The 13241-nt window shown below is 43.2% G+C and overlaps 1 protein-coding gene across 1 annotated transcript in view; it reads left to right on the top strand.

Moving 5' to 3' along the window:
- The window catches only part of SVEP1 (sushi, von Willebrand factor type A, EGF and pentraxin domain containing 1), a 476820-nt gene that overhangs the window by 381827 nt on the left and 81752 nt on the right, over positions 1 to 13241 (top strand). Inside the window, exons 36-38 of the mRNA XM_089674706.1 lie at positions 1102 to 1269; positions 1434 to 2106; positions 9472 to 12242. Of these exons, the coding sequence (XP_089530832.1) occupies positions 1102 to 1269; positions 1434 to 2106; positions 9472 to 12242 (3612 nt within the window). The remainder of the gene's footprint in view (positions 1 to 1101; positions 1270 to 1433; positions 2107 to 9471; positions 12243 to 13241) is intronic.

Raw genomic sequence — 13241 nt, 5'->3', positions numbered from 1 at the left:
ATATTACAGCTTATTACTTCTTATATGTGATGCCTGCATTAGTTTTCTATTTTATGCTTTCTTTCTCCTATTTTCATGCGGTGATCCAGCCAGTAAGTCTGTTATTTTTTTAAAGAACAAGCGCTCTTCCAGATGTATCGGTCTACAGGGATGGGACTAACCATTCAACACTTACAGGGTGCTTACAATGATCAGTTATATTTATTTATGTAAAACCTAAAATGTTTTCTGCAACTGAATATAAAGTGTTAGCTGGAGTTTGGCTTCAGATTGTTAGTGTTTTTAAATCTGCTAGTACATTTAATACCACTCTTCTTCCAAGCTGACAATGCTGCTGTCTGCTGTGCCCTCTGTGCTACTTCAGCCAGGAGGTGTGTTACTGGCCAGATCACCAGGGAGAAAAGATGGTACCCTTCCTGTTTGGCAACTGATAGACAGGAGTAGATGGGATCAGGCCAGCAGTGTGGTGTGCAGGCCAGCTCTGAGTGGCAGTTGGGGATGTGGCTGTGCCTCCCTCAGACAGCTGACAGGCCAGGAACAGGTAGGGTCAGATTAGCTGTGAATGAAAACTAGTTGGAAATGCAGCTGTGCTTCTGTTCCTTTGACAGACAGGAGCAATCCTCTCCCTGTAGATACTCTGTCTGCATCTTGTAGCTCCATCCTTGGACTGTTGAAAAATCCAATCGGAACTCTAGCCAGAAAATACAGTTCCCAGCATTCTCTCTGCTCTCCAAGCAGTTCAGGAAGGGCAGTGTGCACATCACCCCCATCTTGTGGCAAAAAGGGAACTGCTTAATTTAACTCTCACATTACAGTCATCAAACGTCCTACAAACGTTAATAACAGAAAACCTAGTTACATATGAAAAGCACTGTGGAATAAGTCATTGTTATACAGAAAATTCTGAAACAGTTTGTGAAAGGCTTCATTGCTGATATTGGGGGCAAAGTTTGGAAGAATGTTCCCAAGTGTGCCAATGGAATTGAATGGTTTCTAAAGCAAAGAATTTGAACAAGGCAGTATAAAAACATTTTTTCAGCTGAAGCCCCTGATTTCCTCAACTTTCCTTGTTTTGATTTAATTAACATAATTTTTTCTTAGCCTTCAGGGTCCATCAACTCTGGTGTGTGAATCTTTAGGGAAATGGAGTAATGATGCTCCAAACTGCAAGCTTTTATCCTGTGGACTTCCTCCAGTTGTTAAAGATGCTATCTCCAAAGGAAAAGACTTCATGTTTGGAAATCTAGTGACCTACACTTGCAAAGAAGGGTAGGAAAATCATGATTTACTAGAAATTGTTTTTTATGTAAACGTTCCTGTCTAGGATCAATACATAAAGCTTTTCAGAGTCTGAACCTGTAAGGGATTTTTAAAAGTGTCTTAGATATCAGTTTCATGCAGCATAATAACTGTTGTTTCATTTATTTATACAGGTACACTTTATTTGGTCCAGAAACTATAAGCTGCCTGTCTACTGGAAAATGGGGCAATAACATTCCACAATGCATGGCTGTATCATGTGATGAGCCCCCAAATGTGAACTATGCTTCCTCAGACAGTGCACATCGTCTGTATGGAGATACTGCATATTATTACTGCTATGACGGGTACAGTATGGGTGATAACAGTAAAATGCTTTGCAATGCACAAGGAAAGTGGGTACCACCTGATGGTAAAGTAATACCCCATTGCATAGCTGATTTCTGTGAAAAGCCCTTGGAGGTTCCATATGGTATTCTAGAATCTATCAGCAAAGCAAAGTTTGTATCTGGTACAACAGTGAGTTATAAATGCATGGAAGGCTTTGTATTAAACACAACAGGCAAAATTGAGTGCCTGCGAGGTGGAGAATGGAACCCATCACCATCCACTATTCATTGTATACCTGTCCGCTGTGGAGAACCACCTAGGATGAAAAATGGTTATGTCATTGGAAACAATTACAGCTTCGATGCTGTAGTAGCCTACAGCTGTAACAAAGGATATTACATAAAAGGGGAAAAGAAACGAACCTGTCAAGCCTCTGGAGAATGGAGTGGTCGTTTGCCAACTTGCCATCCAGTATCCTGTGGTCAGCCACCAGAACTTGAAAATGGAGTCATAGAGGTGTGTGTGTTCACTTCTGATTATTGAAGCTCATTGTGTTGTTAATACTGTGTATTAATGTTTATATTTATGTTTATGATAAACTTACACTTATCAAAATGACCATCCTTACAGGACGAATGCACTTTTGAAATGTATTAGTTCTTTGAAGCAGAAGTGAAGAACAAAGACATAAAGCAGTTCACTAGGGACCGCTGTCATGCATTACCTTTACTTAAATTGTAAATGGTAGAAATGCCATGAATCATCTTTTAAACTAAGACTGAATAATCAAAAAGAAAGCCTAGATGGAAGGATTGCTGCAGAGGCTCAAGTTGAGCACTTTACACTGGGAAGAGATTTGATCTGGAGCATAAAAACGGGGAGAAACTAAACTGTCAACCAACATTTAGAAGAAGAGATGCTAATATCACTGGAGGGTTGCACCTCTAGTGCTTGCCTAACTCCTAGGGGCTTTGGAAGTGATAGAATAGCTGCTGTTTTATTATGGAGCCACCACTACACCCAGTGGTGTATTTCGGTTTTGTGCTGCCCTAGGCAAGACTAAAATCAGGCACCCCCCCGCATCTAAACTTGTCCCACTCTTTCATCTGCAAACTCCACCCCTTCCTCTTTAGGCTCCACCTCTTCCTATTAAAGCACCACCCATTTACACCAATTGGGGTGCTATCCCTCCCACTGACACCAATGATGGGGTACGATTCCTCCCACTGGCACTAATGATGGGGCACTATTCCTCCCACTGACACCAATGATGGGGCACTTCCTTCCACTGATACCAATGATGGGGCACTATTCCTTCCCCTGACACCAATGATGGGGCACGATTCCTCCCACTGACACCAATGATGGGGCACGATTCCTCCCACTGACACCAATGATGGGGCACTATTCCTCACACTGACACCAATGATGGTGCCCCATCATTAGTGTCAGTGTGTGAGGAATAGTGCCCGATCATTGGTGTCAGTGGGAGGAATCGTGCCCCATCATTGGTGTCAGGGGGAGGAATAGTGCCCCATCATTGGTATCAGTGGAAGGAAGTGCCCCATCATTAGTGTCAGTGGGAGGAATAGTGCCCCATCATTGGTGTCAGTGGAAGGAATAGTGCCCCATCTTTGGTGTCAGTGGGAGGAAGTGCCCCATCATTGGTGTCAGTGGTTGGAATCGTGCCCCATCATTGGTGTCAGGGGGAGGAATAGTGCCCCATCATTGGTATCAGTGGAAGGAAGTGCCCCATCATTGGTATCAGTGGGAGGAATAGTTTCCCATAATTGGTGTCAGTGGGAGGAATAGTGCCCCATCATTGGTGTCAGTGGGAGGCCCAGAGGCATAGTGCCCCATCATTGGTGTCAGTGGAATAGTGCCCCATCATTGGTGTCAGTGGGAGGAAAAGTGCTCCCTCATTGGTTTCAGTGACACCAATGAGGGGGCACTATTCTTCCCACACTGACACTAATGATAGGGCACTATTACTCCCACTGACACCAATTATACTTACATCGCCGTGCCGCCCCCCTGAAAAGTGCCGCCCTAGGCAAACGCCTTGTTTGCCTCGTGGCAAACACGCCCCTGGGACAAGTGAGGGGTAGTGGGACAGGAGGAGCGCAGTGGGACAAGTGAGGGGCAGTGGGACAGGAGGAGCGCAGAGGGACAGGTAGGTGGCAGCGTGACGGGGAGGCATGGGACAGGATCAGGGCAGTGAGACAGGAGATGCGCAGCGGGACAGGAGAAGCACAGAAGGATAGCTGAGAGGCAGTGGGACAGGTGGGGGGCAGCGTGACAGGGGGCATGGGACAGTATCGAGGCAGCTGGACAGGAGGAGCGAAGAGGGACAGGTAGGGGGCAGCGTGACGGGGGGCATGGAACAGGATTGGGGCAGCGGGACAGGAGAAGTGCAGAAGGACAGGTGAGGGGCAGTGGGACAGGAGGAGCGTAGAAAGATAGGTGCGGGGCAGCGGGACAGGAGGAGCGCAAAGGGACAGGTGAGGGGCAGTGGGACAGGAGGAGTGCAGTGGGACTGGTGAGGGGCAGTGCGACAGGAGAAGGAACACAGAGGGACAGGAGGAGCGCAGAAGGATAGGTGAGGGGCAGTGGGACAGGTGAGGGACAGTGGGACTGGAGGAGCGCAGAAGGATAGGTGGGGGGCAGTGGGACAGGTGAGGGGCAGTGGGACAGGAGGAGCGCAGTGGGACAGGTGGAGCGCAGAAGGATAGGTGGTGGGCAGTGGGACAGGTGAGGGGCAGTGGGACAGGAGGAGCACAGTGGGACAGGTGAGGGGCAGTGGGACAGGAGGAGCTCAGTGGGACAGGTGACCACCAAATGTGCAGGTGACCACCAAAAGTGGGACCACCAAATGTGCAGGCCGTCCCCGCGTAGACCACAGTTCCGGAAACACCTATCTCCGCCAGTCAGATTAAAGTGAGCAGTCTGACCCGGGACCCAGTACCACCGCAGGAGAACTTTATAGGCTGCCTCAAGAATGACTGTATTCAATGAACATTTCGCCACCATCCCCCAGGGCTTACGCCAATCCTCCGCCACAATCGAGACACCCAGATCTCGCTCCCAATGAGAGACATAAGACAGGGGTGATGAGGAGGACCTACTGTTAAGGGAGGCATAAATTACAGAAATGAGACCAGGGGACCTGGGGAATGCTGACAGACGTGTTCAGACGTGTTCAAAGGGTGTTTTGCGGTAAGGATATGTAGAGGTAAAACGGAGGGATAAGACCCAGTGGTGCAACTGCAAATACTGATAATATTCCCGTGGCGGGACCCCCCTTGCCTCTCAAAGAGATTCCCATGATGAAAACATACGAGCACTCATAAAATCATGTACAATGACTAAGCCATGGGAGGTGCACCAAGAGAAAGAAGGGGGATGTTCTAGGCCTGGTGGAAATAGAGGATTATGTGTAATCAGCAAAAGAGATAGAAATGATGATATCAAATTACCCAAATATTTAACAGAATCCCAGGTTCGTAAACTGTAAAGCATGATAGGGCTCAAATCCGGAGGGTGCATTTTAGGCGGGAGCCAAAGCAATGCAGTTAAAGAAAGCAGAGCACAGTTGGGTAATTCCAGGAGTACCCATAATGTGATATCTGTCTTGGCAAGAAGCATAGATAGCTGGGAAATCTGAGCCACCAAGTAGTATCTAGAAATATGTGGAACTCCCAAACCTCCCTGTAATCTATGAGTATACAGAGTGGCTCTAGGCACTCTGGGACGTTTATGAGCCCAAATGAAATGGAGAATCCAGCTTTGCAGTACATGAAGAAAAGACGCAGGGACCTGAATAGGGAGAGTGCGGAAAAAGTACAAAATCTTCGACAAGATAGTCATCTTGACAGCATTTATCCAGCCAATCCAAGATAAAGAAAGAAACTGCCAAGAATGAAGCAGGGAAGTAACAGAGCGCAGTAAGGGGTAATAATTAGCCGAAAATAAGGCAGAGTAGGAGGGAGTAAGTGTAACACCAAGATAAGCCAGAGAATGGGATGCCCAATGGTAGGGAAATTGTGTCTGCAACCGTTCAGCCAGGTCGGCAGGGAGCGTAATATTCAATGCCGTGGTTTTAGACAAATTGATGTTAAGGCCAGATATAGTCAAAAAACAGTCCAATATGACCTGGAGATTGGGGAGAGTGATAAGAGGATTGGTTAAAACCAAAAGAGCATCATCTGCATAAAAGTTGGCCTTGTATTGAGTGCTGGCATAGGGGACACCAGAAATATCCGGGTGATTTCGAATGGCTGCAGCTAGAGGTTCAAGGGCGAGAACAAAAAGAGCAGGTGATAATGGGCATCCCTGTCTCGTGCCCCTGAAAATAGGAAAAGAGGAGAAAAAGAAACCTGCATATTTAACAGAGGCCGAGGGGGACGAGTATAAAGCTGAGATCCAAGCCAGAAATGCGTCACCAAACCCCCATCTAGACAGCTTATATGTCAAGTACTCCCAAGAAAGCAAATCGAACAAATTATAAATGTCCAGGGATAAAAGGAACCCCGGTATCCTGCGGCGATGCAAAATATGAATGAGATGGATGACTTTACGGATGTTATCAGCAGCTTGTCGTCCTGGAACGAAGCCAACCTGATCTCGATGAATAAGTGAGAGTAGATACTTATTAATTCGGCTGCTCAGAACCTTTCCCAGAATCTTCAAGTCCACATTTAACAGCGAAATTTGTCTAAAAGCTTGTGGTTCAAAGGCATCTTCAGATTTCTTAGGGATCATAGTAATATGCGCCTGAAGAGACTCCAAAGAAAGCCGGGAACCCTGCTTCAAAGAATTGAAAAAGGCCGTCAAGTGAGGAACCAGAACGGTGGCAAATTTTTTATAGTAGAGCCCAGAAAACCCATCTGGGCCTGGAACCTTGGAGGCCTTCAAAGATTTGATGGCTTGATAAAGTTCAAATTCAGAGATATCCGCATTCAGGGTATCACGGGCTGCAATGGATAAAGAGGGTAGATGCAGCTCAGCAAAAAAACTATCAGCATGTTCAACGACAAAACTGTTCGGTTTTTGGTAAAGAGAGGACAAAAAATCCACAAATCTATGAGTAATCTTCACAGGGTCCGAGGTAAGGCCACCGCCCCTCATTCGGAGTTGTACAGGTTTATGCATGTAACCTGGCGAATTAAGCTTTTTGGCCAACTTTGGCCCCGGTTTATTGGCGCATGTATAAAAACCTATGTCCGGCCCAGCTTAAAGCCTTCTCAGCTCGTGTAGTGGAAAGAAGATTAAATTCAGCAGCCACCACATCTTGAGCTGTAGTCGGGCAGGCTTTCCAAGTAGCGTCTACCAAAGCCAATTTCGAGGTCAATTCCAACATCCTCTTCTCTCTGGCCTGTTTCCTGGACGAGGCAATCTGAATCAAGTGACCCCCTAATGGTGGCTTTGTGATCCTCCCACAGAGTGACGGCCGAGGATACAGAGCCCACATTGTCCGTAAAATAGGATTGAATGTGCGAAAGAACCTGGGAGCAAGAAACCTGAGTGGTGAGCAGGGATTCATTGATTCTCCACAGAAAAGAGGGCCGAGCCATACCAGAAAGACACAGTTAAAAGATCAATGGGTCATGATCAGACCAGGGTGAAGTCGAGATGACAATCTTTTGAATTAAAGATAAATGTTGGAAGGAAATGAAAACGTGATCTATTCTACAAAAGCTCAGGTGTGGGGCCGAATAAAAAGTGTATTCCCGCGACGTAGGATGCATTTCTCGCCATACATCAACCAAACCATAAGCTTGTAGAGTATCACGCAATTTAGATTCCTGAGAAAGGTTATGGCTAGGGGTCCCTCCCGTCGGGTAATGGCGATCGACATAGGAATTAAAAGTAACATTTGAATCACACAGCAATAAGAGAATATCACATTGATGGTGCGAAATCACCTTCAACAAGAGAGAAAAAAATTTGTGTTGAAACCTATTTGGCGCATAATAACCCACCAGGGTCACCTCCTGGTCCCAAAGGGTACCCCGGAGGAGCAAATACCTACTGATGGGATCAGCTATTTCCAAATTACAAGTAAACAGCAGATTGCGTCTAAAAGCAATCACCACGCCCCTATGCTTCTCAAGGGCCGAAGCAGAGAAAAAGGTTGGATAATGGTGAGAGAGGTAACGCGGCTCAGAGGATTGAGAAAACCTTGTCTCCTGCAGACAGACTAGGTCCACGTCTTGGGACTTAAGATGATGGAACACTTTAGAACGCTTGGTCGGATAATTAAAACCATGGATATTTTGAGAAAAAATCTTCAAAGGTTTTAAAGCCATATTGAGTCAAGGGAATTCAGCTGCCAAAGTACGCTAGGGATAATGGTCCAATCCTCAAATGCAACCTTACCCCAGGCTGCCCCGGATCTGTGAGAAAAGAAAGAAAAAAAACAGACAAAAAATGAGACAGAAGAAGAAAGTATACACTATAAGATAGAGTAACGAAACCACAATCAGTGGAAATTGCGTCCCAACTGTAAGGACACACATAGGGGGTGACTCTACCACCGGGCATATGGGTGCGTCATAAACAACAACATAATTAAAAAAAAACCTTCATGGGGAGGGGAAGAAAGGGAGAAGGGGAAGGAAAAAAGGGAAGCGAGCAAAAAAGAGAAAAAAAAAGGGGGGGGGGAACATAACAAGCAAAAAGACAAAGTCAAGTACAGTACCTTAAAAAGTGCATAACATGACACCATAGAATATAAAGAAAATGTAAACATGTACACAAACATATCAGCAAAATAGAAATTAGGCATTCTCAGGTCACGGCCCCAGTAGATAAGGCAGAGGACCAAGAGCCAGGAGGACTCCCAGTATATATAAAAAGGCACAGTAAACCCACCCCCCTCGGTAAAAAAAAAAAAAAGGGAATCGGTACTGTTCTGTGCAAAACCATTGCACAGAGCAGTTAAGTATAACATAGTTGTTATTTTTTAAAACATAAAAGTCTAGCCTTTAATATCCCTTAAATTGAAATTTGATCTTTCAGCACTATAATAGCCCAAAGCACACTACCACATTTCCTAATAAATGGTTAAAAAAGACATAAAGGGTTATTGACTGTCCTAGTCAAAACCTTGATTAGGATCCCTTTAAAATGTTAGGGGGAATTGAAACAGTCAGTTCATGCAAGCAAATCCACAAGCATTCTGCAACTGAAAGATTATTGCATGGCTGAGTTTTCAGAATTTCAGTGTAGATATCAGAGACCAGAAGGCAGTGTATGCATTTCACCCACATAAAGTAATTTCTGCTAAAAGGGGCAATAGCACAAACTGAGGACAAAGATGTGTTTTCATTTCCACAGTACAAATTTTGTCTGTTGATTTTGTGGAATACATGTTGGGCAAATAGCACTTCCATGAGTTTATATTCCAGTATAATACCTTTATCTGTTTGAATTAAGATCTAATGTTTGCCTGTTTAAATATGTGGAAAGAGTCAACAATTTTGTGGGGTGTATATTTTTTACATGACAATTTGTTCCAAACTGGGTGATATATGTGTGTTCTCTGTTGGCTACCAGTTTTTGTTCCTTTATTGACATTGGCTACTGGTGTTTCTATGAGCTGGTGTTCTACCATTTATAGAACACTAGGAGGCATAAGCCAAATTTGGAGTATTCAACTCTGTAAAAACAATGGAAATTCTTTTTTATGACCATTATCAAAACAAGTACAGTATATAAGTATTTCTCTAACACCATTACATAACATTTACTAACACAATCTTTTTTTTTCAAATTACAGTAGTATGTTTTTTATTTCATATAGTGATTTATCTATAATGTACTGTATGCATTGTGAACCAGCTCTCAGTTATACATTAATAAATGCTTTTCTTTCTACAGAACAAAACTGGAGTTGTGTTTGAGGATGAGGCTATGTATTCCTGCAAGCCTGGATATAAACTAGTTGGCAGCCCTAAAAGAGTATGCCAGTCTAACAAACAGTGGTACAGTGAGTCTGTACCAAGCTGTGTTCTACTGAGCTGTGAAAAACCACCACCTATTAAACATGGATATGTTAATGGAGCAACTATTGATGTTGGTTCAAAAGTTGAATTTATGTGTGATGAGGGATATGAACTTATTGGGGATACTAGTTGGACTTGCCAAAAAAATGGAAAGTGGGATAGAAAAGAAGTGCCCACTTGTGTTCCATCAAAATGTGAAGATCCACCGCTGTCACAAAACCAGCTGGTCTTACAAGAAATAACAAGTGAAATAGGAGTTGTGAAATTTTCTTGTAGAGAGGGCTATGTTCTGCAGGGCTCTTCAGTGTTGCGATGCCTGCCTTCTCAGCTCTGGAATGATACTTTTCCTGTGTGTAAACTTGTAGTCTGTCCTCAACCTCCAGATATTGATTTTGGAGACCCCAATTTTGAAGACCCTGAGTTAATGTCTTCTTTTCATTTTGGTAGCAAGGTGAATTATTCTTGTATGGATGGATTTTTACTTAAAGGAAAAGCTGAAATATCATGTAATGCGGATGGTATATGGAGTCCTGATCTTCCAAGCTGTGTTCCTGTAGAGTGTCCTCAACCAGATGAGATTCTCAATGGAATTGTTGATGTTCAAGGACTTACCTTTCTCAGCTCAGTTCATTACACCTGCAAACCTGGGTTTGAATTAGTGGGAAATAACAAATTAATTTGTGGAACAGATGGTAACTGGATTGGTGAGATACCAGTCTGTAAACCTATTAAATGTCCTCCAGCCAAAGAAATTTCAAATGGCAGAAGTTCCTCCAAAAGTCTTCATTTTGGACAAACTATAACCTACTCATGTAATAAAGGATTTAGGCTTGAAGGACAGCATGTTCTTACTTGTTTGGAAACAGGAGAATGGGATGCTGATACCCCTAGTTGTAAAGAGATATCCTGTGATCCTCCAGAAGCTATTGATAATGGATTTGTAGAAGGAGCTGACTATAGATATGGTGCTGTTATTATTTATAGTTGTATGCCAGGATTTCAGTTGACTGGACCTGCCATACAAACCTGTGAAGATTTGGGCTGGTCCAGTTCTGCTCCAATGTGCGTGCATACAGATTGTGGTCTGCCACCACATATTGATTTTGGTCAGTATACCAAAGTTCAAGAATTTATGTTAAATGAGGATTTAAAGAATGAAATGTTTGATGGTGCAGTAACTACCTGGACTCCAAATAGCAATCACTCACTGACCAGTGAAGTCTCAGATTTCTTATATGGGACGTATATCTTATATACTTGTTACCATGGCTATGAAATTTTGGGCATACCACTTTTAGCTTGTCAGGAGGATGGAACTTGGAATGGAAGTGCCCCTGTGTGTGCACCTTTAGAATGTAGCATACCAGTAGCTCCTGAAAATGGCATGGTACAATACACTGAAACAACACTTGATAGCACTGCACAATACAAATGCAATTCAGGGTATGAACTTATTGGATCAGATAAAAGCTCATGTTTGTCTAGCAAAAAATGGAGTAATGAAGTGCCGCAGTGTGCTATGATCCTATGTAAGGTACCCAACGTCATTTTAAATGGATACACAGAAGCATTAAATAATTCATTTACAAGTGAAGTACATTATAAATGTGACTTGGGCTATAAATTACATGGACCAAGCAAAAGAACATGCCAAGAAAATAAACAGTGGGATGGAGAGGAACCTATCTGCATTCCTGTTTCTTGTGGGCAGCCACCAGCAGTGATAAATAGCCAGGTTTTAGGAAAAGATTATAGTTATGGGAAAGATGTTGAATATAAGTGTCATGAAGGCTACTTGCTTAAAGGAGACAAAAAGAGGACCTGTCTTGAAAATGGACACTGGAGTGGAATAATGCCATCCTGCTCAGAGATTGTATGTGAAAAGCCAAATGCGTTAGATAATGGAGAAGTAACTGGAATGGAATACGGTGTTGGAAAACAAATACATGTTAAATGCAATCAGGGATTTGACCTGAAAGGTGCAGCATTGCTTACTTGTCAGGAAAATGGGACATGGGATGCCCAAGAACCCCTGTGTGAACCAATAGATTGCGGACCTCCAGAAGATATCTCACATGGTTTTCTTAACAGCTCAGGATTTAGTTACAATGAACATGTTTACTATGTTTGTTTCCCTGGTTATGAGATACATGGAACTGCAACACGTCAGTGCTTAGCAAATGGTTTATGGAGTGGAATTCCCCCCACTTGTCTACCTTGTGAATGTCCCAAGCCATCTATTCAAAATGCAGTGGTCATTGGAGAAGATTTTAGCTGTGGACAGTCAATCAGAATTAAATGTCAGGATGGATTCAAACTGCTTGGACTTTCTGAACTCAGCTGTCACTCAGCTGGAAAGTGGAGCTCTGGTTTTCCACTCTGCGGTAAGGTCTCTTGTGGTACTCCACCAACTCTTTCTCATGCCTTTGTCAATGGAAGCAGCTTAATTACTGAGAATGCCATCTCATACAACTGCGAAACTGGATATGTAATGAAGGGATTATCAGATCTCATTTGCACAGAAGAAGGGCAATGGAGGGGACCATATCCCAACTGTCTGTTATTATCTTGTGGACCACCACCTGAAATTCCCAATACTTTGACAACTGGTGACTCCTATACCTATGAAAGCATCATTGAATACCGGTAAGAATAGTTTATATAGGATATTTTTGATTCTCCTACACTGAAATTTGTATGCCAGAAGGTAAAGAAAATAAAGTTCATTTGGCTTTCCTTACATTTAAACAACTATAGTCTTATTTACAAGGCAGGGGTATGACCACACCACACAAACTCTGCACATTTGTAAATGTGATCTGTGCTCTGCTGTTGTAGGACTATGAAGCTGGCAGAGTACAATAAAATTAATAAATATTATGTGGAAAAAAAAGCTGGGTAGAGTCCGCAGTCATGTGACCTATCAAATTCCAATCACAGAGCTCTGACTGCTCTGTTAAGCAAAGAGAACTCTGGGGGTGGGGATTGTGTTGTTGACTACATACTTCTGCCTGTTTTTTTGAATGAGGAGAGCCACGATTTATGTGCACAGTCTTTTTTATGCCAGTTAAGTCAAGTAATGCTGGAGAGTACAAAAATTGGAAGTTGATCTTAAGAGAGTTTTCATTTATATAACACAAACATGCTTGGCAGGGCTGTACTTAGATATCATGCTGCCCAAAGAAATACCTGAATGACTAAGCCCTTTTGCAGAAGCAATGCTCTAATATATTGTGCAATATTTTTTGTAAAAATAAATACTAAAATATTCCAGGGAGTAAAGGGAAGTTCCACCACCAGGCTGACAGAAGATGGTCACTCACCTATTATGATGGATCTTTAAATACCAAGGTCTATAAATGCTTGTTACCCTTTAAGAGCTGGGATCAACCCAAGGTGACTAGCACTCTGCTGTTCTTAATCACTCAATGTAAGGCAGCTCCAGCATTTCAACATTCCAATGTTGCCCATACATAATATAAGAAACGAAAAAACTTATAGTGCTCTCTGTATTAACTCCAAAATACTTTATTCGCTGCTTTTCTGGAACTGCACTCACAATGATACATGTAAGCAGGCTCATCAATACACAGAGTGGTCTTGTATCCCACAGCTCACTGCTCCCTCTGATGTCCAAAAGACAAG

The sequence above is a fragment of the Staurois parvus genome, unplaced genomic scaffold (assembly GCF_062004578.1).
Source record: "Staurois parvus isolate SC_StPar_1 unplaced genomic scaffold, SC_StPar_1.0 ptg000012l, whole genome shotgun sequence".
In the NCBI taxonomy this organism is placed as follows: domain Eukaryota; kingdom Metazoa; phylum Chordata; class Amphibia; order Anura; family Ranidae; genus Staurois; species Staurois parvus.
The sequence above is the reverse complement of the archived record's forward strand: the minus strand, read 5'-3'. Positions and strand labels throughout refer to the sequence as shown.